Genomic DNA, 27,147 nt, shown 5'->3' with positions numbered 1-27,147 from the left:
TCCAGCCTGGTGACGGAGAGAGACTCGGTCTCAAAAAAAGCTTAGGTCTCAGAAAGGCACCAGGAATTGAAGGTTCAGGTTTCTCTCTTGAGATCTTCTGACTTGTTTACTTGTCCTTATTGGAATAAGAAAAAAAAAATCTTCTGTATCCCACAGGAGGGACCCCAGCCCACACGCAGTGCAGAAATAACAGCGGCTGCTGGCTGTGCCTTCCACTCCTGGAGCATGAGGTCACAGAAGGGTTGCCGTGGAAGGGTCCCTGGAGATCCACCTCGGGCTGCTGGGGAAGGGACCTGCAGGCACAGAGCAGAGGTGTCGGTGACGGCTTTTTCTGACAGAGCACGCCCATCTGCCCCAGACCTGCCCTCTCCCAGGCCTCCATTTGCGGATTTTTGTTCTTTTATGCTTGCAACATTTCCATTTGTGTTTATTATTAAATTATTGATCTCTTAAGTGTTTATGGCCTGCCAGACTAGTAACTAGCTAAAACACACACACACACACACACACACACACACACACACGTGTACATACTCATCAACATGCATTATCTCTGCCAGGCATGGTGGCTCACACTGGTAATCCCAGCACTTTGGGAAGTCCAGGTGGGCAGATCACTTGAAGTTAAGAGTTTGAGACCAGCCTGGCCGACATGGTGAAACCCCCTCTCTACTAAAAATACAAACATTAGCTGGGCATGGTGGCACATGCCTGTAATCCTAGCTACTTGGGAGGCTGAGACACAAGAATCACTTGAACCCGGTTGGCGGAGGTTGCAGTGAGCCAAGATCATGCCACTGCACTCCAGCCTGGGCAACAAAGCGAGACTCTATCTCAAAGAAAAAAAAAAGCCATTATCTCACTGGGTACATTGGGAGTTTGAGACTGCAGTGAGCCGTGGTCACGCTACTGAACTCCAACCTGGGCAACAGAGAAAGACCCTTCTCAAAAAATAAAAAAAAGCGTTATTTCTGAAATGAGTGCTCACGTCCTTTTTCTCTAATCTACTTGCTTCTTCTTTGGACAAGTCCAGCATGTTTTGCCGACATGAAGGCAGACATAATGTCTGCTGTGTCCTGTTGAGCACCTGCTTTTCCCTCCCATGGTGACCAAGGAGCTGCAGGGAGCAGCTCATTCTGGGAGCAGCTCATTCTGGAGCTCATTCAGGGAGCACCTCATTCTGCAGGGAGCAGCTCCCTCAAGCTCATTCTGCACGAGGAGCCTTGCGTCGCTTCCTGCATCGCACACACACGAGGCTGTGGCTCTGCGGTGGCCTCCTCGCCGGCTGCCTGGCCCTTCTCCTCTTGTCCTTTAGCCAATTCATCACTCGACACAGAAGGGAAGAGACCAGATGGATCTTGGCCACGGCTAATCCTAATGCACTTCTGTCTATGAGTGACAATGTTTAGCATAAAGCGGGAGTTGCTGTCCTGAGGACAGGGTCAAACACAGACGAAGGCGCTCATCCAGAGGACCTGGTCCCGCAGAGGACAGGGGGGCCCACGGCTGCTGGGGAGAAGCAGAGGCAATGGAAGGCTCAGCCTAGGAATACGGCGGACGGAAGTGCCACCTCTTCCCAGTGAATAACTGAGTGTCGGCTAGGTGAAGCCAGCAATCGCATATCTGGAACAAGACCAGAATAAAAAGGAGATGACCTAAGAACTAAAACAAAACGGCAATTACAGGCCGTGTTTCATCCCTGTGTTTTCACCCGGTGCTATCTGAAAACAGGCGTGACACACAGTTCTGTGAATTTGGACCGCTGTGGCTGACACGATCAGATGAACAGCACACACAACCACATTCGGAAGATTTCTGACTTCAGGTTGAGGACTCGTTTTTTTTCCCCATCACATTCTAAGCTATGATTACATTCCCACTTTTGTGAAAGATTAAAAACAGTTTAAATTCTACAGACTCAGAGTTTTTAATTCCACAAATGCCAGCACACTGTGATCACATTCTGCCGCCTTGCAGACACACGGCTCTCACGGCTGTGCCGACGCCATGTCGTCTGTTTGCAGACTCAAGACCCTGCAATGCTTAGGAAATGTGACGATAGGGGCTGAAAGCTGCTTCTGGGGACCGATCCCCTCCGCTCCTCTGGCCCTGGTGACCCTGTCTCCCATGGCCTTCAGCGTCTATAATACAGTGCAGCACTGATAGAATTGCCAGATATAGCCGACAAAAAATATAGGATGCCCAATTCAGTTTGAATTTAAGATAAACATGATTTTCAGTACAAGCATGTCTCGTGCAATAGCTGAGCATCCCGGGTTTTATCTGGCAGCCCTCGGCACAGCACAGACACAGGTCTGCCAGGGAAGCCCTCTGCCTTCTTACTAGGGCGCCCCAGAGAAATTCACACAGACAGGACAGCTCCAAGCTAACTGCCTCACTGCCCGTGGCTTGCAGATACGGAGGAACTGCCTCTGTTGTGTTTTTCCATATATAAGACCCAGAGTAACAGCGATCCAGACCAGGTGCGGTGGCTCACACCTGCAATCCCAGCACTTTGGGAGGCCGAGGCGGGAGGATCACCTGAGTTCAGGGGTTCAAGACCAACCTGACCAACATGGAGAAACCCTGTCCCCGGGTATGGTGGCGCGTGCCTGTAATCCCAGCTACTCAGGAGGCTGAGGCAGGAGAATTGCCTGAACCCAGGAGGCGGAGGTTGCGGTGAGCTGAGATAGCGCCATTGCACTCTAGCCTGTGTAACAAGAGCGAAACTCCATCTCAAAAAAAAAAAAAAAAAAAGAAAAGAAAACAAACAAATAGTGATCCAAGGTACAAAGTTCTATGTCAGAAACGAGCGGTACCCCAGGAGAAATGCCCCACGGCGATGTTCAGCTCCTCAAATTAGATGTGGGCAATCCGTCCTTAGCTGTGTAGCTCTCACTAAGTCACTGAAACTCCTCAGAGCCCAGCCTCATCTCTGATACAGCAGAGAAACAACACCGCCTAGGAATTCCCAAATAACACAATTTTAAAGAGCCGGACGAGGCTTCCACACGAGATCTGTACTGCTGCTGGTCTCAGTTGCCAGGGAATAGACTTTCCCAGATCCCCGCGTGTAAGGAGCACTTTTAATACGGGGTGTCATTCTCCCAGGGCCAGGTCTTCCAGAGCGGAATGTTCTTTGGGTTGTAGCTCCTGGTGACTCTCAAGAGCGAGCCTTTCTGGCTGTCCAGAGGTTCTGCTGCTTCTGGACTCTTCAGCCTCATGCTATTTCCCTGACAACAGCTCGAGCATCTGCTCCTTCTGACTGACGGGGCTGGATACAGACTCCGGGCCCCAAACCGAAATCATCTGAGAAATGACTGGCTGGGGCAGACACTCTCCACAAAACTTCCTGATTCTATGTTGTCCTGGAGACAAAACCTCCCCCGAAGAACCTGCTCTCATCCAAGTCACTATCCTTCAGGTTCAAGCTTCAAGGCGAGCATTGGGCGAAGGCACCAGGGCCCTCATCCAATCACCCATGACTAGGTTTGCGGGATAATGTAATAAAAAGCATCAAACCTTACTGAGAAGGCGCCATCTGTGGCAGGCTCTTTAGAAAGGGGCGGTGGGCACAGTGAGTGCTTCAAACTCTACAGACGATTTCATATTCCACCTCCGACCTCCACGTACAGCTTCAGAGAACTCCCATCCTACCCACTCCAGTGATCACACGCACCCAGCAAGTGCAGACATTCAAGCTGCCTGTTCTCAGTGGTGGAAAGTGGAATACTTCTGGATATTCAAAGAATAAGAGGATTTTCAAGTTTGAAGTTGTCTTAGAAATTGTACAGATGAGGAAACTGAAGTCCAGAGAGGAGGCTACGCCCTAGTTAATGTGATCTCATGCGTGAAGACCCCAACCCCATGGACTGCTTCCCCGCTCCGGCTCTTACGTACCGCAAACCTATCATGTATGCCAAAAGTCCCCTCTCCAGAGTTGACTCAACTACTCTGCCCATCCCAGTCACTTAGGTTTTCCCACTTAAGAATCAAATAAATAAATAAATGGTAGGAGTGAAGGTGGGGAGGAGAGGTGGGAGGAAGATTATTTACATTTACAGTCTCTTTAGGACCAAGTTCCTAGGCAGACTGGAAGCTCAGGCAAAGATTTTCGTCTTCTTTGTTTAGTACAGATTTTGCCAACCCCCAACCTTGCACTTGGAAAATAAGCAGCAGCCATTTATGGGCTGTCGTCATTCTGATGAATGATGTCAGCTGCTCTGCTCCCTAAGTGCCTGTGTCCTTCCTGACCCTCGATCTAAGGCAATTAAGAAAAGCAATAAAATCATGAAAGCTCACTTTTGATCAATGCATTCCGGCCAGAGGGAGATCAGGTTGTCCTTACGGACTATCTGTAATTAGATTGGATTTAGAATTTCGACTGCCACAGCAAGTAGAAAAAAGCATAGTTTTAAATCAACATCTCAGAAGCAACTAGAGGGATCTAAAAGCAGTGAAGAGAATGAAGACTGAAATACATAAAAATGAGATGATCACGACACCGTGCAAGTAGCTAGTTGAGCAGTTAGTTAAGTTCCACAAAGGAGGGCTGGTACTTGGAGGTCACCAGAATATTTTTCTAACCCAACCACGCAAAAATAGTGAAAGGAAATAAGGTATTCTGTCATATACTTGGGGTTCCCTTGCCCATCATATTACTTTGAGATCCCATAAGGCTACAAACTAAACATATATATATTCCAAATTTATATGTATATGTACTTTTTGGAGACTGATTTTATATATATATATTATATACTAGATTATATATGATATATATATCTAATAATGGGGAAGGAGATTTTATATATATAACCTTATATATATGATTTTATATATATAAATATATATTTTATATTTATATTTATATTTATATATAAAACTATAGTTATATATAAAACTCTATATAGTTTTATACATATAAATATATATTTTTATATTATAGATAGTATGTTATATATAAATATAAATATATATATTTATATATTTATATATAATATAAATTTATATATTTATAATATATAAATATTATATTTATATATTTATTATAAATATATTTATAAATTCATAATATATTATATATTTATTATAAATATATAATATATTATATATTATATTTATATATTATATATTATATATGTTATATATTATATATAAATACATATAATATATAAAAAATATATATTTATATAAATATAAATATATGTTTATAGTATAAATATAAATATATGTGAATATATAATATATAATATGTAAATATAGAATATATAAATATATAAATTTATATAAATATAAATTATATAATATATAAATATATATTTATATTATATGTAATATATAAATATATATGTAAATATTATATGTAAAGATGTAAATATATACATATTATATTCATGTATATTATATATATTATATAAATATATAATATATATATAGAAAGAGAGACAGAGTTTTGCTCTTGTTGCCCAGGCTGGAGCACAATGACATGATGGTGACTCACTGCAACCTCTGCCTCCTGGGTTTAAGTGATTCTCCTGCCTCAGCCTCCCAAGTAACAGGGATTACTGGCATGCACCACCATGCCCAGTTAATTTTTTTTGTATTTTTAGTAGAGACAGGGTTTCGCCATATTGGTCAGGCTGGTCTTGAACTCCTGACCTCTGATGATCCACCTGCCTTGGCCTCCCAAAGTGCTGGGATTACAGGTGTGAGCCACTGCGCCCGGTCTGAACATACTTTTAACAACTTTATTGAGGTATGACTTATGTATACAACTGCATTCATTTAAAGTATCCAAATCTCCAAATCCAAGTGACTCTGAAAAAAAAGAAGAAAAAATAAAGTATGTATGTAACTCGATGAGTTTTGAAAGATGCATATTCATCCTCCCTCCATCCTTCTCCCCTCGGAGAAACACTGATCTGTTTCTGTTGCTATGGATGAGTTTGCATTTCCTGAAACTTTAGATAAATGGACACACGTGACGTGTCCTCTGCTGTCTGTGGCTTCTTTCACCCAGAATCATCACTTTGAAATCCCTCTACGTCACTTATGTATCCATAGATTATTCTTTTTTATTGCTGAATAGTAAGTAGTCTGTTGTATTGGTGATGGATATTGGAGTGTTCCATGTTGTGGCTATTATGGATAAAGCTGCTATGAACATTTGTGTGGACACGTTGTCATCTCTCTTAGGTAAAAACCTAGCTGTGGAATTGCTGGGTCATGCAATAGATGCATATTTAGCTTTATAGGAAACTGTAGGCTGGGCATGGTGGCTCAAACCTGTAATCCCAGCACTTTAGGAGGCCAAGGCAGGCAAATCACCCGAGGTTGGGAGTTTGAGACCAGTCTGGCCAACATGGCAAAATGCCATCTCTACTAAAAATACAAAAAATTAGCCAGGCATGGTGGCAGGCACCTGTAATCCCAGCCACTCAGGAGATGGAGGCAGGAAAAATCACTTGAGCCCAGGAGGCGGAGGTTGCAGTAAGCTGAGATAGTGCCACTGCACTCCAGCCTGGATGACAGAGTGAGACTCTGTCTCAAAAAAAAAAAAAAAGAAACTGCCAAATTGTTTTCCAAAGTGGGTGTATAATTTCATATTCCCACTGGTCGTCTATGATAATTCGATTGTTCCACATCCTCACCAATACTTGGTAGTGTCAGTCTCTGTGTGTGTTAAAATATACATAACATCAAATTTGCCATTTTAACCGTTTTTAAGTGGACAATTCAGTGGCATTAAGTATATTCAATGTTGCACAACCCTCAATCACCACCTTCTATTTTCTAAATTCTTTTTTGAGATGGAGTTTCCCTCCGGCAGGCTGGGGTTCAATGGTATGATATCAGTTCACTGCAACCTCTGCCTCCTGGGTTCAAGTCATTCTCCTGCCTCAGCCTCCCAAGTAACCGGGATTATAGTCATGCGCCACCACACCCAGCTAATTTTGTGTTTTTAGTGAAGACGGAGTTTCTCCATGTTGGTCAGGCTGGTCTCCAACTCCCAACCTCAGGTGATCCACCCGCCTCGGCCACCCAAAGTGCTGGGATTACAGGCATGAGCCACTACGTCCAGCCATATTTTCTAAAACGTTTTATCATCCCAAACTGAAACACTATGACAAGTGATAAGTCTCCATTTCCTTGTTCCTCCAGCCTCTGGTGACCTTTAATTTACATTTTGTTTCTTTGATTTTGCCTAGTATAGATATTCCTGTAAGTTAAATCATTTGATAGTTGTATCTGGCTTATTTCAGTTAGCATAACATGTTTTCAAGATTCATTCGTGCTGTGACATGTATCATTTCATTATTCTCATTGTGGTTTTGATTTGTGTTTTCCTGATGACTAACGATGCTGACCATCTTTTCAAGTGTTATTGGCCATCGTGTATCTCCTTGGAATCAACGTGTGTTTAAGCCCTTTCTCATCATTTCTTTGTTATTGAGCGAGCTCTTCATACACTCGGCGTGACTCTGTGTATGTCTGTCTTTTTGTTGAGTAGGTTCTTTATAACCCTTATTATTATGTAATTTGCAAATTCTTCTTCCTATTCTTTGGGTTGTCTTTTCATTTTCTTGATAATGTTCTTTAATGCATCATTTAAAAAAATTGTGATGACATGTAATTTACCTATGTGTTATTACTTATGCTTTTGGTGTCATATTTAAGAATCCACTGCTAAATCCACATTTATGGAGATTTATTTTTATATTTTCTTCAGAGTTTTATGGATTTAGCCTATATTTAGGTCATTGATCAGACTTGACACATCCACAAAAAATAAGCTAGCCAAAGGTGTGTGGGTTTATTTCTGGAGTGTCCATTCCATTCCCTTGTTCCACATGTCTCTCCTGATACCAGCACCACACTGATTTGGCTACTGTGTCTCCGCAGAACGTTTTGAAACTGGGAAGTGTGAGTCCTCCGACTCTTTCCAGGTGGTTTTGGCTATTTGGGCCCTCTTGTAACGCCCTATACATTTGAAAATTGACTTTTCCATTCTTGCAGTAAAAGGCTGTTGGAATTTTGACAGGGATTACATCTATAGATTGCTTTGGATGGTACTGACATCTTTTTTTTTCTTTTCTTTTTTTTCTTTTTTTTTGAGACAGAGTTTCGCTCGTTACCTAGGCTGGAGTGCAATGGCGCGATCTCGGCTCACCGCAACCTCCGCCTCCAGGGTTCAGGCAATTCTCCTGCCTCAGCCTCCTGAGTAGCTGGGATTACAGGCACCATGCCCAGCTAACTTTTTGTATTTTTAGTAGAGATGGGGTTTCACCATGTTGACCGGGATGGTCTCGATCTCTTGACCTCGTGATCCACCCGCCTCGGCCTCCCACAGTGCTGGGATTACAGGCGTGAGCAGGTACTGACATCTTAACAATATTGTCTTTCTGTACATAAACATGGGTTAGCTTTCTGTTTATTCAAGTCTTCTTTCATCAAAGTGAGGCAGGATAGGTAGCCAAGGAAGTGACCATGTTCTTGGGACACAGCAACCCTGGTGACCATACAATCAATACAATAAGCCTCAGCATTCACCTTGCAACTGAGCTCATTCAAGTAAAGCTATCTTCAGCAGGGACTTTCCCTTCTAGAGGGCAAGTGCGTTTTGATTTTGCCTGTCCTCAAACAGACGCTTTGCCCATTATAATAGTAAAATACACACCCCTGAGTAGAGATTTAAGATGCTAATGAGACATGCAATGTATGAACAAGCATGTGCAGCTACTGTGCCCGTGCACGCAGAATGCCACCCAGAATGTGGTTACTACCAACACCTTCCCATCTCCTTATGAATAATCACGTAACACTCCCGCAAAGGGAGCCTCCCTAGTGCCAGGCTTTGCTGTCTTGCCCTAGGAGCAGCCTGCCCTGAATTTTCTCTCTCTCAGGGTGAACTGTCTGTTCTGCATCTAACTTTCAAAATATTCTTTTTTTTTTTGGCAATACATTGCTCTATGCTGCACTTCTTTTGCTGTGTGTCTCTTGTTTAAAATTTTTTTTTTTTTTTAGTTGGAATCTTGTTCTCTTGCCCAGGCTGGAGTGCAGCAGCACAATCGCAGCTCACTGCAACCTTGAACTCCTAGGCTCAAGTGATCTTCCTGCCACAGCCTCCCAAAGTGCTGGGATTACAGGCATAATCCACCACACTTGACCTGTGGCACTAGTTCAGTCTTAAAATCAGAAGTGTAAGTCCTCCAGTTTTATTCTAACAATCTCACTGGCTACCTTCTAGGTCACTTGCATCTCCACACAAATGCTAAATTTTTAACCTGTTAATTTATTTCTGTGTTTTTCAGCCAGAATCTCACTATGTAGTGTAGACCAGTCTTGAACGCCTGAGCTCAAGCGATCCTCTTGCCGTAGCCTCCAGAGTAGTGGGAACAGAAACTGTCAATTTCTTTTAAAAAGTACTGAAATTATGATTGGAATTGTGTTAGATCTATGGATCAGTTAGGGAAGAACTAACAATATTCCCTCTTCCAACCACGAACAGACTGTATCTCTCAGTGATTTTGTTCTCCATTTCTTTCTTAATATTTTATAGACTTCACGGTACAGGTTTGCACATATTTTGTTAAATGTATAAGCATTCCAATTTGTAAGGTATTATAAGTGAAATAAATTTCATTTATTCATGACTTTTAAATTTCATTTTCCAATTATCCATTGCTAGTTTTCACAAATCTATTTTTTGTACATTGACCTTGTATCCTGTGAGCTTGCTAAATTTGCTAATTCCAGTAGCATTTTGTAGATTCCTTCGAATTCTTTTTTTATAAACAAAAAGTTTTTTTATTTGCAAAAAGTTTTATTTTTTTCTAATTGGAGTGGCTTTTATTTCTTTTCCTTGCTGTAGGACCCCCAGTACAATGCTGAATAGAAGTGCCCTTTCCACCGGGCGCAGTGGCTCATGCCTGTAATCCCAGCACTTTGGGAGGCCAAGGCTGGTGGATCACAAAGTCAGGAGTTCAAGACCAGCCTGGCCAACATAGCGAAACCCCATCTCTACTAAAAATACAAAAATTAGCCAGGCGTCCTGGCGGGCACCTGTAGTACCAGCTGCTTGGGAGGCTGAGGCGGGAGAATCGCTTGAACCTGGGAGGCGGAGGTTGCAGTGAGCCAAGATTGTACCACTGCACTCCAGCCTGGGCAACAGAGTGAGACTCTGTCTCAAAATAAAAAAAAAAGTGCCTTTGTTCCCGATCATAGGAAGAAGAGTGTTTGGTCTTTCTCCATTAAGTACTTAATATTAGCTGTGAGTTTTCACAAATGCCCGTTATCAAACTGAGGAAGTTCACTTAGAGTTCTACTTTGCTGAGTTTTTCATCATAAATGGTGTATGGATTTAATGTGCTTTTTGATGTGATCATATGGTTTTTCTTTTAGTTTGTTAAGATGGTGAATAAATTACATAGAGTGATTTTTTAATGTTAAGCCAACATTGTATCCCTGGGTTAGATGTCACTCGGTCATGAAGCGCATTTTCCTTTTTATATACTTTTAGGCTTGATGTACTATTTTGGTAAGGACTTTTGTGTCTAAGTTCATGCATGATACTAGTGTTAGGCTGTTTCTTACTGTCTTCATCGGATTTTGGTATTAGGGTAATACCAGTCTCATAAAGTGACTGCAAATATTCTCTTTCTAAAAGAATATTCTGTAGGATTGGTATTATTTCTTACTTAAATGACTGACAGAATTTACTAGTGATGCCTTCTGGGACCGGAGTTTTCCTTGTGAGAAGGTTTTCAATTCAGGGAAGTTCCGCTTTTCAATTCTGAGGAAGGCTCTTGCAGAGAAGCTTTCCACTGCCGGAACCTGCCAGCCATTCAGGTCACATGTGCTAACGAGAAGTGAAAAGCAGTAATTACTAGATAATAATTACTAGATGTTGGCTGTGAGAAGATTCCTATCGAGTTGCTATGCAGGTGGCCTAGATAGAACTTCACTTTGATTTTTAACAGTGCTTGACACACACCAGGAGAGCTCAAGTTTCCACTCCCGTCAGTAGCATGTTCCCAGGTTCTTCATTCTTACCCCCTCTGCACAACTACATTTCCCTTGGCAGATGCTAATTCCTGAAGCTGGTACCATTTCTTGTTTCTGGAGACCCAGCACCCAGCTCAGTGCTGGGCACACTGCAGGCATTCAAATGTTTGCCAAGGTAAAGACAGTGATCAACACTGTTGCTCATGGTTCTGCACTGATCTCAGGGTAACAGACAAAAAGGTGAGTTTAGGAGGAACTCTTTGACCAGGGAGAAGAGAAGAGATGTCGATAGGGTACCACACCTTTTCTCTCAGTAGCCTAAAGCCAGGGAGATTTAAATAGTGACAGAATTCCTTAAGGACATTTTTAACTCACTGTAGCTTATGTAGGGTTAGGACATGAGGCTCAATCAATGTTTCTCTTTGGAGTTGTGAAAACAGCAGATGGCACTAGAATTTGTACCATAAACGCTAGAATCACTCTTCCTCTTTCTGAAGACGGAGGCAACATGACAGAGACACACTACTGGATTTGGGAGTTGTAAGATCTGGACTTGAGGAACGTGTGTTTACTAACCTCAGCATCAAATGAAAAAAATGTAAAAACACGACACACCCTGCACAAAATCGTACCCAACAGTGAGCCCAAAGAAATGGACAGAGTTATGCAGGTCATGTGAGCAGAAAGATAATTCAGGCTCCCTTTGGATTGGGAGTAAATGCCACAAGGCCACCTTTAGCAAAACAGGTTAATAAAGGATTTCTTCATCCTTTCCCACCTTTCTCCATCCCTGCCACTCCTACCCCATATCCTCCTGCCACTCCAGCAAAAGCCAATTCACATATGTCCTTCAAAATAAGGCCCTTGGGCCAGGCACAGTGGCTCATGCCTGTAATCCCAGCACTTTGGGAGGCCAAGGGGGGCGGATCACCTGAGGTTGGTGGTTGAGTCTAGCCTGATCAACATGGTGAAACCCCATTTCTACTAAAAGTACAAAAATTAGCCAGGCATGGTGGCACACGTCTGTAATCCTGGCTACTTGGGAGGCTGAGGCACGAGAATCGCTTGAACCTGCAAGGCAGAGGTTGCTGTGAGCAGAGACCATGCCACTGCACTCCAGCCTGGGCGACAGCGCGAGACTCCGTCTCAAAAAAACCAAAAAACCAAAAAACAAACAAAAAAATAAGGCCCCCTTCAAATCTTCCAGAAGATTTTTATTTTGCAATCTAAAAGAATGAATTTGTAGAATGATTTTCAGCCACTGCGTCAGGCAGACGGGGGAGGTATTTTAAAGCAGAAGAGTCTTTAAGGACCTACTGGTCTCCCCAGATAGATGACTGTCTACTTGTAGGGCCAGACCAACTTCTCAAATCACACTTTCACTTTAAAGCACCTAGGGGTTCAAATAAACTCTCCGAGACACTTTGTTGGTATAGATTTTAAGTTACAAGCTTGATTTGATGCCCTCAAATACAGTTCTTAAGCAAGATTAGTTACAAATAGTTGTCAGTACTTTCAAATGACAGAAGAAATTACATTTTGGTAAAACTGGAAGAATGTTTTATGTGTGAAACAACAATCCTTTCACCACCAGGTAGAGTTACTCCAGTTCATGCAATAAGTGACTATTACATTTTTTTAAAAATTGCCCTAATTTTTCTAGTTGCAATTTCATGCCTATTTTAAGTCAAAACATCACTCTGCTCCCGAGCTCCCCTCCCCCTCCCCGGGAAGTGGTGAGGACACCTATGGTTTCTCTGAGACACAACTGGGTCCGTGATTAGCGAGGTATGATCTCAACGCTTTCATCTCAGTGGTGTGAAGGTCCCCAGGAGATCTTGGGTTTCAGAAGAGGCTCTGGCTGCCCCTGGGCAAATATCACACCAGAAGTTGTTATACAGGATAGTGACCCAAGAGGTGAACAGGAGGGAAGTTTCAACTTATTTTGACATAAAATTGGCAAAAATAAGCATCACCAAATATCTGTAACTAGAAATTGAGGATAAAACAGAAGAGGTCTGTCTATGATGAGAATGTCCGTCACAGTAAAACTTGTGAACAGCTTTTATAGAACCACTTAATATAGTACCGTCAACATTTTACATACAATTTGAATACAAATTCTTAAAATTTATAATAGAACATTAAAATAATCTTCTAATAAAATCAGCCTTAAGTATAAGGAATCTAAATTTCAGTATCTTGTACATTTCTAAATAAATATCTTTGATCTATAACCCTTGAAAATATTACCGTTTATGGTGACATGATAGACAAGTCAAACAGTATGAGAAGTGAAAATGAAACATCGATTTAAAATAAACACGTGTAAAAACACGCTGAACTGAAGTTATAGAAAATCAAAACACTAAGTACACTGTAATTAAATATCCAGCATTGGGATAACCAAATGCATGCGCAGTAACACATTTTCAACCTACATAAAAAGCCCTTTAAAATTCACATAACCTAAATAAATAAGCAGAAACACGAAGGGAGGTACTGTGCCAGCCAGTAACAACCAGAAAGTAAGTCTCCCTTTTTCTTTCAAATGATCCTAACAGAAAAACAGGAAACAATGATCACTTGCTAAAAAACTATAATTCATGTTTTGTTTTGTTTTTTTTTGTTTTTTTGCTGCCTAATAAAGTCAAAGCAAGGCTTCCTAAATGTTAGACCACTATACCTTAGGTAAGGAAAGGACACCTAACAGACAGATTTAAATAAAAATCAGACATTTGTCTATGAAAGGTATGACTGAATTTTTGTGTACGGAGCCTACAACAGGATCTAGATCAAGCCCACAGGAAGAATGCACATTCAAGCATCTGAATGCATGATCTGCGAATACTGAATTCTATATGGTGATTTCACTCACCAAAGTATTGGTTTATTTTACATAAGATCAGGATGAAAACACCTGCAGCAGGAACTATGTGTTACTTATGTTTCCATTCTGCTTCTTAGGATCTCAGAACATAATAGGTATAAGCGTTTGCTAATCGAGTCCAGCATTTATCACTTCAGGAAGCTTTGAATCCTTGACAAAACTGTTGCCTGAGACTCAGGGGGGGCTTTTTATTTTGTCTCTAGGCCTGTGATTAATTTCTGGGTAGTTAATCAAGTTAATTGACACAGATCTGTCACAGTTTCTCATTTCAGGGTCAAGATTTCTATAATTCATCTATTCCACAGTTGAGCCTTCTTCAAAGATTTGTGCCTGCACATCATCATCAAGTTAAAAGAATAAAGATCATCTTTGCTATTCTATGTTGGGTATTTGCTTATAACTGCCTGAACCACTTGCGCACACACGCACACACGTGAACACACACACAATCATTTCATAAGTGGAGAACACAATTGAAGTAATGCGCAAAGCCTAAATTACACAGTTCCCAAGGTTAACTAAAAATGACACTGAAACTACAAGGTAACTCCTTTTGATTACACACCAGCTGATTGCGTGATGGCGGAAAGCAATTTCTATGAACCAACAGGTGTAAAGCAAAAGCGTTCTTTAACCATTAGCTTGACAAGGCAGCTAAAAATAGTGTGGTTCCCAGACTACCCTGTTTAATTCTGCTCAGGGTACCTCATTACATTAGGAGGCAGTGAGGAGGAGATGGGTATGCTCTCCCAAGATCACTCCTTCCATCCACAATGCTTCGATCAATATTGGCCTCATTATGTGGATGATTCTAACAGAGTTCCTCTGGATTACCACTTAAAGTTGCTATTTCTGATGTCCTTGGTTTCGAACAGAGGGGAAGGGGGAATGTTATAGAACTCCTGAAATAAAAGCTGTCGAGAAAGTTCCACATCTTTCATTCTCACTGCCAGCACGTGTCTCTGCAATGCCGCTAGGAGACGTAGATCCAGTGTTTCAGTTCTGCCATTCCCTGCAGTAACTTAGTGTAATAGAAGTCCATGTTGTCTGCAAAGTCTGTACAAACAGGTGACTCCATGTCACCGAAAGTGCAGTATATTGCAGTTCCTCCAACACTAATGAAAACCGTTGCTATGCACAGCAATATCAGCAAAATACAGGAGCCACCTCCAACTTCATCTGCAAACACAGAACAGAGTGAGGTTACGCTGTCACCAAAATGGAAATCTCAGCATCTGCTGTCTTTTCACCAATTAAGATAACTGGACATTTCTAATATTGGTCCTCTAGGGATCAGAAGTATTGACAGAAAACTCATGCTCCTAAAGACTCTACAAAGACCTACCTATTAATTGCCAAAAAGATTCATACTTGTAGAGCTTGTAAGTGCTACAATTAAAGCTAGCTGAAGCTCATTTATACAATGAATAGAATCACTCCACGAAAAGAAGAAAAACAGCTGATGTGCTCATAGCATGCATTAATTAATTAACTAATTAATTAATTAATTTTTGGTTTTTCTTTTTTTTAGAGACAGGGTCTGACTTTGCCACCCAGGCTGAAGTGCAGTGGCAAAACCTTGGCTCACTGCAGCCTCAACCTCCTGGGCTCAAGTAGTCCTCCTGCCTCAGCCTCCTGAGCAGCTAGGACTACAGGCCTGTAACACCTGGCCATTTATTTTTTATCTTTTGGTAGAGATGCGGGGGTTCTCACTATGCTGCAGAGGGTGGTCTTGAACTCCTGGCCCCAAGTAATCTTCACGTCTCGGCCTCTCAAAGTGCTAGGATTACAGGTGTGGGCGACCATGCCCACCCTAATAGCATTATTTTACAGTACACATTACAGTCTTGCTATTCTAATACCTCTGGAGTTCACATTATGGGACTACTTTACAGCAAAGTCAACTAAATATTAAACAATAAAATGTCTTTGGGTGGGATTTCTTTTACATCTTTCTACACTGAAGAAAACAATTATTCTTTGGCTGAAAAAAATCTTAACAACTATTCATAATTAATTTTTTTTTTAATTAAAAAAGACCAAAAAGTCTTCTGATCTGCAGCACGATGAAGGTGCAGGGATGCCTTCTTGGAAGGTAATTTGGCAGTATCTATTCAAATTTAAAATTAATTTATCCTCAGACTGGACAATTTTGAGAGTGAAAGACAGTTAACTGAATGCAATTCTGGGACAACAGGTGTAAACCAGGACTGCCTCAGGCCAACTGGGACATACAGTTTCAACATATGCCAGCAAACCCACCTTTAAGAATCAGGCTACAGATGTGCACAACAAATATCATATACACAAGCTTGTTCACTGCAGCAGAGTTTGTTATAACAAAAGATTGGGAATAACTTAGTTGTTCCAGTTACAATGGAACAGTCAAACAATCATGCACATTTATATAATGGAATATGATGTAAGTATTTAACAGAATGAAGTAAATTTAATGTTCTTTTATTGAAGGACGTCTAAGACTCATGATTTTTTGCTTTATCAAACTGTCTGATTTTTTTATAATTAGCATATATTTTTATAAGAAACAAATTTTATAGACCCTAATACATACCAAATATTTAATTTAGAACATTGTAAAGTAATACATGAATATATTCTCCCTGTAAAAATGCAAACCCAAAAGCATCTTAGAGTCTAAGGGACTATTTGTTTTTCTCCTGCCCAATCACATTCCCTTCCCATCCCAGAGGTCACACTGTGTGTGACCTTCTAGATCAAACATGTATGATTGTTTACTCTGAAATTTACATTTTAAAATAGTTTTTTTTTTTTTTTTTGAGACAGAGTCTTGCTCCTGTTGCCCAGGCTGGAGTGCAATGGCGCGATCTCAGCTCACTGCAACCTCTGCCTCCTGGGTTCAAGCAAGTCTCTCACCTTAGCCTTCTGAGTAGCTGGGATTACAGGCACCCGCCATCATGCCCAGGTAATTTTTGTTTTGTTGTAGAGATGGGGTTTCACCATGTTGGCCAGGCTGGTCTTGAACTCCTGACCTCAGGTGATCCGGCTGCCTTGGCCTCCCAAAGTGCTGGGATTACAGGCATGAGCCATTGCACCTGGTCTAAAATAGTCTACACCTATATATATGAAAATATGTCTTTCATAATGAAGAAATAGGATATTATTCAGGTTGTATTTTTTTTGTTTTGGACAGTTCAATCTTTTCGCCTGCCTTTTTTTTTTTTTTTTTTTTTTGAGATAGGGTTGTGCTCTGTCACCAAAGCACACTCATTGCAGCCTCAAGCTCCTGGGTTCAAGCAATCCTCCTACCTCAGCTTCCCAAGTAGCTGGGACCACAGGCACACACACCACCATGCCCTGCTAATTTTTGTATTTTTTTGTAGAGAAGGGGTCTCGCCATGTTGCCCAGGCTGGTCTCCTTCTCCTGGCCTCAAGTGATCCAGCAGGAAAACACGGGAGGAGGCTTCCCAAAGTGCTGGGGTTACAGGTATGAGCCGCCGCATTCAGCCTTACCTGCTTTTCTTAACGTGACTCCTTCCCCCACCTTATCTATGTTAACAAGCTAAAGTATTTTCTTCATTATCATATATTCAAATCCAAACATTTAAAAATAGCGTAAATATTTAAAACATTGATTCTGTTTGTTTTATCTACATGTACGAGAACTGTCTCAATGCAATGTCCAATGTGAGCCGCAGGTGGCTGCTGTTCACTTAACATGCAGCTGGTCCAAACTGACGGTGACACACACAGATTTTGAAGACTCAGTGTGAAAAAAAGGATGCAAAATATCCCGTTAGTAATATTTTCATATAGATCACATTTTGAAATGATATTTTTGATGTCCTCGGTTAAATAAAACATATTCTTAAAATTCTGACCAAGTGAGGTGGCTCACGCCTGTAATCCCAGCACTTTGGGAGGCTGAGGTGGGTGGATCACCTGAGGTCAGGAGTTTGAGACCAGCCTGGCCAACATGGTGAAACCCCGTCTCTACTAAAAATACAAAAATTAGCCAGACGTGGTGGTGAATGCCTGTAATCCCACCTACTCAGGAGGCTGAGACACAAGAATTGCTTGAACCCAGGAGGCAGAGGTTGCAGCAAGCCAAGATTGCATCACTGCACTCCAGCCTGGGTGACAGAATGAGACTCCATCCCAAATAAAATAAAATAAAGAATAAAATAAAATTCACTTCACCTGTTTCCTTTCACTTTAACATGGCTACTGCAAAACTGAAAATCATGTATGTGCCTCACATTATATTTCCAGTGGATAGCAATGGTTTAGAGGAGGAAGAACCGGCCCTTTCAGGAAGATTTTGGCAGAAGGTGAGGTTTTTGAAAACATCGTGTAAGCCACAGAGTTTAGGAACAAACCAACACAATCAGCATTTACATTTAGTTTTATAATTCTGAGAATGAATCTATATACATTATCTGATATGCCTTCCAACAGGGACAGAAGGGCAGATGCTATTCTTCTTATTTTAAAGATGATGGAACTGAGTCTCCTATAAGTTAAGTGACTTGGTTTAAGATGAGGTGGCTACAAAGTGAACTAGAGACTGTCAGTTTCAAATCCAGGGTTCCTCCTGTTGAGCAATGATTTGGTCAAATGAGTGCAAACAGAAGTGAGCCCCTTATCTGGAGAAGACTGAGAGTCACAAGAAAGGTGCAGAGGTAAAACCAGGGGGTAGAACATTATTTCTACGGCCCCCTAACGAGCTTTTTAACTGTAAAAATGCAGAAACCTCTACTGTTACCACTTATGTCACACCTAGAAAGCATACCTAAATACTTACCCTGCTGTTTCAGCAGTGCGGTTGTTTTATGAATATGAGAAGCCTACTGACAGGTTCTGGGTCACCTTTCCCTCTACTCTTATTTACCTACACCTTAGATAAACACATCTGCAACCACAAAAGGCAGCATTGTTTGCTACAAAACTTCACCACCTCATGCTAGACCAAATCAGAGCCTTAAGTATAACAGGCCCAGGAGGAAAAAGTCAAACAATAAAAATGGTGTTAAATTGTTGCTCTCGAGAGACACTCTTCTCTATAGAATAAAGAGGAAATCAACGAAGACAATATTCATAAATATTTTCCACAATAAAGGACGAGCATTAATTGTCCACTGAAAAGAAGACAAGCCGGGCATGGTGGCTCATGCCTGTAATCCCACTTTGGGAGGCTGTGGCAGGCGGATCACTTGAGGCCAGGAGTTTGAGACCAGCCTGGCCAACATGGCAAAACTCCGTCTCTACTAAAAATACAAAAAACTAGCCGGGCGTGGTGGTACTTGCCTGTAATCCCAGCTACTCAGGAGGCTGAGGCACTAGAATTGCTTGAACCTGGGAGGCAGAGATTGCAGTGAGCCAAGATCGCGCCACTGCACTCCAGCCTGGGCGACAGAGCAAGACTGTCTTAAAAAAAAAAAAAAAAAAAAGACAAAAATAGCAGACTCACACAAAAAGTGCTAAAGAAAGAAACTGAAATAAGCTCTCAATATTGACTCTCTATGGAATAGGGAGGCCACAGGTTGAATTCTGCAACTTGATCACTTATTTAAGCACGTAAACATTCAGAAATGATTTAGATGGTAGTTTGATTTTGTAAGTGTCTCCCTTAGAAGGTAAAGCAACTAAGTTGTCCTATTCTTTTATTTATTTATATTTATTTTTTGAGACAGAGTCTCACTCTGTTGCCCAGGCTGAAGTGCCGTGGCACGATCTCGGCTCACTGTAACCTTCGCCTCCCGGGTTCAAGTTATTGTTGTGCTTCAGTCTCCTGAGTAGCTGGGACCAGAGGCGTGAACCACCACACTCACGAATTTTTGTATTTTTAGTCGAGATAGGGTTTCACCATGTTGGCCAGGCTGGTCTTGAACTCCGGACCTCAAGTGATCTGACTGCCTCAGCCTCCTACAGTGCTGGGATTACAGGCATGAGCCACTGTGCCTGGCTGACATATTCTTTTACAAATCCTGTTAGTAACATCACATTGTACACTAACCCATCCTTTCAGCAAACAGTGCCGAGCAGTTTACCTTGATCCAAGTTATCGTCTATTTCTTGGAACCTCACTCTTCGCTTGGATGGTTTCTGCTGCATTTGGGCAGGGTGATCTCCTACAGAATCATTCCTCTTCTTTAATATTGAGACCAATCCTTCAGCAGGAACAACCTGTCAGAAATGATAAGAATCATTTGTTCTCTTAAAGCAGGACATCTCAATGATATTCTACATGCAGCTATAAAAAGGCTAATTCAACAGATGTTTGAATTTTTATAGGAGTATCCGATTCCTATAGAAAAAAATAACCATCATCAAAATCAAACAGAATAAACCTTGCACTTCTGTGCAGATGACTGAGAAACACAAAAGTGTAAAACTCTGATTTCTTTTTTCAACTCCTGAACTGATTCCGGGGACAGGCAGTGTGAAGCGTTCAGCCGACTGGAAATCAGAACATCTTGCTTTGTAGCTTAACTTCCCTGTTATTGGTAAAATGATCACTGATAGTCCCCATCTTGGCTTATTCATTAGGACTGGATTTTGCTTTACAATGGATGCTTATAATCCACCACTGCTTTTTCATTCATCAGCAATTTTAAACAAACGAACATACGAAACTTAAAATATATCTGGATACCAAGCTTTTAACATCAAAGTGTTGTCCTCAGTCTCTCCGAGAAACTGTGCATTTACTAAATAATGCTCTACTGCTCAAAATATTTTAAGGACTTCTAGAATTTCTCTCAGAGCTAGTGTACTAGGGACATATTACTTTCTAGTATGCAGAGGTTGGCAAACTATAACCTGCAGGTCAAACGCCTGTGCTGCCTAATTTTGTGAATAAAATGTAATGGGAACACAGCCAAGCCCATTCATTTACATATTGTACGTGGCTGCTTTGGGGTTGCCCTGGCACTGTGTGGTTGTAAGAGATCATAATGCCTAACATGTGAATAACTCGGCCTTTCATGGAAAAAGTCTGCTGTCTAATATCTCTTCAGACACCCACCCCGTTTATATGTTGCCTTCTAGCTTTCACTTGGGCTGCCTATCTCCTGCCTATGTTCCACCCCTTATTCACAAACAAAACCAAAACCTTCACCATTTAAGAGCTAAAAGACTCCAAGGCATAGGGAGAAAGGAGAGGATCAGGTGGAAGAGCCAGGCTGGGAAGCCAAAGGCCCCTGAACAGGAGGGCCAGGCACAGAAGTTAACTTGCTAGTTGCCTGATTGCTACAAGCTGTAGGTGATGACATAGGCAGGCATTGTGGGCCTAACACTGAGGATGTCAGTGACTTGCTGGTATCAGGTAACTCTAAGCTGATGACTGCCTGCAATGTCATTTATCTAATCAATAGCATAAAACACTAAACATGATTTGCAGTTCCAGTCAGCAATCTCTGATAATGTGCTATGCATAAATATTACAGATTCTATTAGTTCTTTTTATATCTTAGGACTTTTAGGGCCAAATAACTCAAGACGGTCTTCAACTATGCTTCCCTGAATGCGGGTCTATAGAAACCATTATCTCAAAAAAAAAAAAAAAAAAAAAAAAAATCAATAAGCCAACAATATAGTCTTTTCTTTTTATAGAAAATACGCATTTCAGAAGTCCTTGTTCTGAGAAAACAAAAGTACTTTAGTAGCCTTGAAATGGTAAGCACAAATTGTAAAGAAAGCAACAGCATCATCAAAGAGCTCCTTCACACAACAAAGAAAATACGGTTTCCAAGCTCCTTCTGAAACTGAGAGGGAAAGCAGTATTAATAAGTCTCCAAAGAGCAAAAGATGGAAAACGAAAATTAACTGTAATGAATACATTACTACTATAGATGTATCATTGACATTCTTTTAATTTTTAGTACATGTAAAAAAAAGGAGAGAAACTTGAATCTGGCTGTTCTAAAATTTTTTCAAAAATTTAAAAAGGGGGAGGAAGAGGTTTATTGATTCCTTCATTGTCTATTTCCTCCATAAAATATTGTCATCCACTTACTAATGATGAATTCACCCACCATGGGGGTTTTCAAGGTGCCGTTATAACTACTCAGAAAAGCAATCCTATTACGAATAGTTTTAAAGATGAGCCCCAGAGTTGTGTTACTGTTAATTGTATACCTTTGTAAGAATTCTGCATCTGGCCAACACTTTGGGAGGCCGAGGAGGGCGGATCACCTGAAGTTGGGAGTTTGAGACCAGCCTGACCAACATGGAGAAACTCCATCTCTACTAAATATACAAAAAATTAGCGTGGTGGCACATGCCTGTGATCCCAGCTAGCACCACTGCACTCCAGCCTGGGCAACAAGAGCAAAACTCCATCTCAAAAAAAAAAGAACTCTGCATCTATGAATTCAAGAAATGGCTACAAGCCATAAATCAAAAGACACTGCAAATCTGAACAAACATGTTGACAGATGAAGAGAAGCTCCTGAAGTCATGTGGAAAGGCCCAGAATGCGCCACTCCAACCTAGAGCTGGTCCTGGAGCAGCGGCTGTGAGGTCCCACCTTGGCTCCTGCTCAGCCTCATCAGGGTGCTGTTTGGCTCTGGAAGTCATGCTGCTAAGGGATCTGAGCCTCGTTATGCAGCCTCACCTTATTTACTATGGGTGGCAATGAACTCAGGCAACTTTTTCCAGACTCATGGGAGAAGCAGAGTATGAAAAATTACAATTGTGTGGGATGGGCTAACATTTTGACACCTCCTCCCTCACAAGACCTTAATTGTTGCCAAAAATCTAACCATGCCTTTTTTTTTTTTTCTGCCACTAAAAGCCTTTTGTTTCAGCAGGGCCTGCCCCACTGTCTGAAGTGAAGGAGTGTGCTCTCTTCCATTATTTCCTTTCAGTCTTGCTCAGTGATCTTCTCCAGATCTTTCTGTTGTAACCGTCTTCTGGTTCTACAGCCTACAGATGGAGAACAAGGGGGGGTGCCAAGCTTAGGCATAGGAGATAAGGCCAAGCAGAAACTCTTAGGTGGGCGTGGCAGACAGAAGCTATCCTTCCGATTTCTGCAAGAGTTTTGGACACAGGTCAGAACTAAAAACAAAGAATTTTTTCTTACCACATCAAGGCAGTCCAATATAAAAATCTTAAGAAACAAGTTTGGTGGGGTTTGCCTTCATTTTATGCTTGATGGGCAAGTAAGACAAAATAAAGTCATGGTCGTGGTTTGGGGTCTTACTCAAAATGATTGACAAGGGTTTCTAAAATAGATTGGGCTGCTGATTTAGGGCACAGAGTAATATGTTCCCTCCAAACTATTATTTTGTTTTGTTTTTGTATGTTGGAGACAGGGTCTCGCACCCTTGCCCAAGCTGGAGTGCAGTGGCATGCTGACAGCTCACTGCAGCCTCAACCTCGTGGGCTCAGGCAGTCCTCCCACCTCAGCCTCCTGTAGCTGGGACTATAGGCACACACCACCATACCTGGCTAATTTTTTTGGTATTTTTTTTGTAGAGAAAGGGTTTTGCCATTTTGCCCAAGCTGGCCTCAAACTCCTGGGATCAAGCAATCCACCTGCCTCAGCCTCCCAAAGTGCCAGGATTACAGGTATGGGACCTGAACTGTTCTTTAAAATATTTCCATATATTTTAAAAACTATAATGTCAGTATTAAAAGGTGAAGAACTTTTAAATCTCAAAAAATAAAGCTTTAAAACTAAATTTAGTTTCCCACTTCGATTGCCAAATTCTTACTCAAACAAATATACCAAGCACTTCTACTGAGACCAAAAAGAATGTCTGAGCTATAATTAATGTAATTGTTACTGCTGGTGCTCTATGAATAAATGCAGAATTCAAAACACTCCATCTGGCCTAGTCTTCTGTATTTGCAAATAAATAGTTCTTCCCACACTTCCCCTCAAATATCAGTGAACATCTAAAATAGCATTTTCAGAATAAACTAGTTGTGAAAACAAAATTATCCTGCAACTCTTCTGGAATAGCAAATCCTAATGTGACAAGGAAGACATCCAGAGACACACTGCTGTTGGAAGTGCCTCCTCACCAAATTAAAGAAAAAATAGATACCAAATAGCATTCTTTTAATGATAAAGGTTTTACTCAATTCAGAATCTCTAGGATGGTGAATTCTGAACAAGAACACACAGTTGGCTTCCAACTGATTTGAGAACTGACATTTATAAATCTTATTATTATAGTGTATCATAAATACCTGAAGTGCCAGCAGTTTCATGTAGTGGCACATGTCAAATTTACCACCACTATTCCTAACTAAAGAAGCAGGAGACACTCCCTGCCTACTCTCTTAGCGTTGGGTTCCATAAAAAGAATAATTTAGTAAATGTGTACATTTTATGTAAAGACACTTACATAATATATCATATTTAAATTTCACAACTCTCTTTTAGTTCCTTAAATTCTTTTCTTTTTTTTTTTTTTTTTTTGAGACAGAGTCTTACTCTATCGCCTAGGCTGGAGTGCAGTGGTGCAATCTCAGCTCACTTCAACCTCCGCCTCCCAGGTTCAAGTGATTCTCCTGCCTCAGCCTCCCGAGTAGCTAGGATTACAGGCACCCACCACAACATCTGGCTAATTTTTATATTTTAAGTAGAAATGGGGTTTCACTATGTTGGTTAGGCTGGTCTTGAACTCCTAACCTTGTGATCCACCCACCTTGGCCTCCCAAAGTGCTGGGATTACAGGTGTGAGCCGCCGCATCTGGCCAAGATGTTATTTTCTGTGACTATTAAAATTTTGCTCTATGCCATATGTTATAATATATATTACAATTAAAACGAGATTAACAGAACTTTCAAATAAGACTCTAGCAAAAATGCTTAACTTACACATCACCTCATTTAAGAGATACTTAAACTAAAGGCCATATTTGTCTACCTAGAGACATGGCGGAAGAGGCAATTAGATGAAAGATCTTTGTCACTTAATTAATCTAGAAGTAGAATAATGCATTCTCCTCATATTGCAGTGTTCTAAGATGTAATGCTGTGGGTCTGAGATGACCCATGTGTTCTTTCTGGAAAATGGCTTGCTTATTACAGCTGGCACTCCTTGGCCCAGCTGTGACACGTTTTATCACTTTGCCATAGAAGGCAAACTAGAGAAAAAAACATATTATGATGAAGTACATCAATGCTGAATCTTTAAAAGATTCATTTAAAAAGGAAAAGGCTTTTAAAAAAATAACAGGAGTTTTATAATGTATCTAAGTTTCTAGGTTAGGCACTACCTCATGTTTTTGTAATTTGTTTTATTATTAAATGCTTAAAGGGACCATTTAATAGGTACAAAATAGAAAAAGAAAAAAGAATGTCAAGATACGGTCCCATTTTTAAGTCCCAGAAAATTGTTTAAATAGCTGCCAGTTCCGTTACTTTAAATCCCTTCACCTTGCTGAAATTCTTTAATGGTTCTTCCAATATACAAAACTGTATTTTCGTTTTTATGTTAACTTATTATGTGTCTCTCACTCTGGAAAGAAAGCTTTATGAGAGCAGGGACTTGATCTGTGCTCAGCACTGTCTTCCTAGTTTCTATAATATAGTAGGTGCTCAATAAATATGGCAGAGATTCCTTGACAGGTACAGGTACGATTAAAAAAAAAAACCAGAGAATAAATAAATATACAGATGAGCAATTTACATACAGATAGCACCTAGGATATACTTGTTTGAGTAATGTAGCTTTTTCATTGAAAATAAATCCAAATCTGTTCTTAAAGAATATTTATTTTTACAAGTGAATTAAAAAAAATAAAAGCCTTACTGAGGATACTGGCTGTTATTTACAACAGCCTGTATTAGCTTTGCAGAGAATATAAAGATGTATTTAACAGAATTCCTATCTTTAAGGAGTTTGCAGTTTGTTGTGGAAGACAGTATGTGTATGTCTTATAATAACAGAAAGAGATTACAGCTAGACAGGACTTCAGGAGGAGGGGTGTTCCAGCGCCTACCTCATTTGAAGTTCAGAGGAATTGTTTGAAAGAAACGTACAGACCCCAGTGATGAGGGACTAATGGCGTCAGCTGGCACTGACTACCGGCCATGAGCTAGGCACTGCTCGGTACTCTCCATGCTAAAAAGTCATGACCTAGATGTTGAGGGCTGGGAAGAAATAGATGGAAAGAAGGTTGCTCACTTCAGGGAGAAGCTGACATACACAGAGGGAAAAGAGCAAAGGTGACAATGTGCAAGGTGTATCTGGGAGGTGGCAAGGGGGCCAGTCTGACACCAAAGGACAGAAGGCATCTGGGAAGGCAGAGTGGACCGGATTACAAGAGCCCTGAACGGCAAGTCACGTAGCACAGCCTTTATCTTGCAGCTAAAGAGAGCCACGGGAAAGGAATGACAATGTGAGAAACGTTTTCTAGAAGAAGTTTCACTTCACAGTCTGTGTGTTAGATCAAGAACCCTCAGGTGCGTTTGGTTTAACCTGCAGAGTTTTAAAAAGCTGAAGACCTCTGGACAAGGCGTGGGAACCTTCTTCCTTTCACTCTACAGCTAACTCATTTCATTTACTTCTAATACCTGACTAGCTCCTTGGGTGCCAGTTTGAGACCCCAAGTTTATATAGTGCTAACCCAAGACCCATTTGGAGGGGAGAAGATGAAACAAGGGACGGGGAAACTTATTAAGTAACGATTGCAGAAGTCCAAGAAGAGGCAGTCAAAATATAAATTAAAAGAGTGGTTAAAACGGAAAAGAAAAGGAGCTTTGTGCGAGAGACACGGCAATCAAGAGAAGCATTAATTAATTGGAAAATTTAGAGGTCATAATAAAAACAAAAGGCAAGGATGAGACCACTTGGAAAACAGGTAATTCCTGGGTTTTCCTTTGGGGGCTCTTTAGATATCTACATAAATTCTGGGCCAACCAATGTTCCTAAACCCTCTTACATTATCGGAAGACTGCATTTCTTCTATTGTAAGGAGGCTGGATTTCCCCTGCTCCTCTCAAAAAAAGCCACTCTGGGCAGAACCACCATGATCGCTGTTTCTAAGACCCTCTTTTGTTCTAGATCCACAGAGCAGCTACCAATGTGATTTCATAAACTACTGCTGCTTAGCGCTAGCCTCGCATCTGAACTTGGCAAGCAAATCCCACAGCAGCTAGTGGTAGAGGGACTTCCCTGACCCCAGGGGTCTAGCCAAGAAGCAGCTACCTCACTTAACAGGTGACAGGGGTGAACACCACAGCTTCGATTAGACAGCTTCTCTAAAGGCAAACCCAGGAGCGATTTGGGTTGTCATTTTTCTCCCCACTA

At 41.1% G+C, this 27,147-nt stretch overlaps 1 protein-coding gene across 5 annotated transcripts in view; it reads right to left on the bottom strand.

Moving 5' to 3' along the window:
• Nucleotides 1-205: 205 nt before the first annotated feature.
• Nucleotides 206-27,147, bottom strand: part of CNST (consortin, connexin sorting protein) — a 103,735-nt gene continuing 76,793 nt past the window's right edge. For 4 of the 5 annotated variants that reach the window (XM_012443726.2, XM_012443723.2, XM_012443724.3 and 1 more), the window contains exons 10-11: nt 19,927-20,062; nt 12,430-15,076 (exon numbers count right to left, since the gene is read on the bottom strand). In XM_012443726.2, the coding sequence (XP_012299149.2) occupies nt 14,871-15,076; nt 19,927-20,062 (342 nt within the window). In that variant the 3' untranslated portion in view covers nt 12,430-14,870. Of the gene's footprint in view, nt 294-12,429; nt 15,077-19,926; nt 20,063-27,147 lie in introns of those variants that run through there. The other variant, XM_064383685.1, reaches the window with a different exon arrangement.

This window comes from Aotus nancymaae, unplaced genomic scaffold (assembly GCF_030222135.1).
Source record: "Aotus nancymaae isolate 86718 unplaced genomic scaffold, 86718_ANA_hifiasm-v0.15.2.pri h1tg000032l_0, whole genome shotgun sequence".
Lineage (NCBI taxonomy): Eukaryota > Metazoa > Chordata > Mammalia > Primates > Aotidae > Aotus > Aotus nancymaae.
Note: the sequence above shows the minus strand (reverse complement) of the source record. Positions and strands in the feature narration are given on the sequence as shown.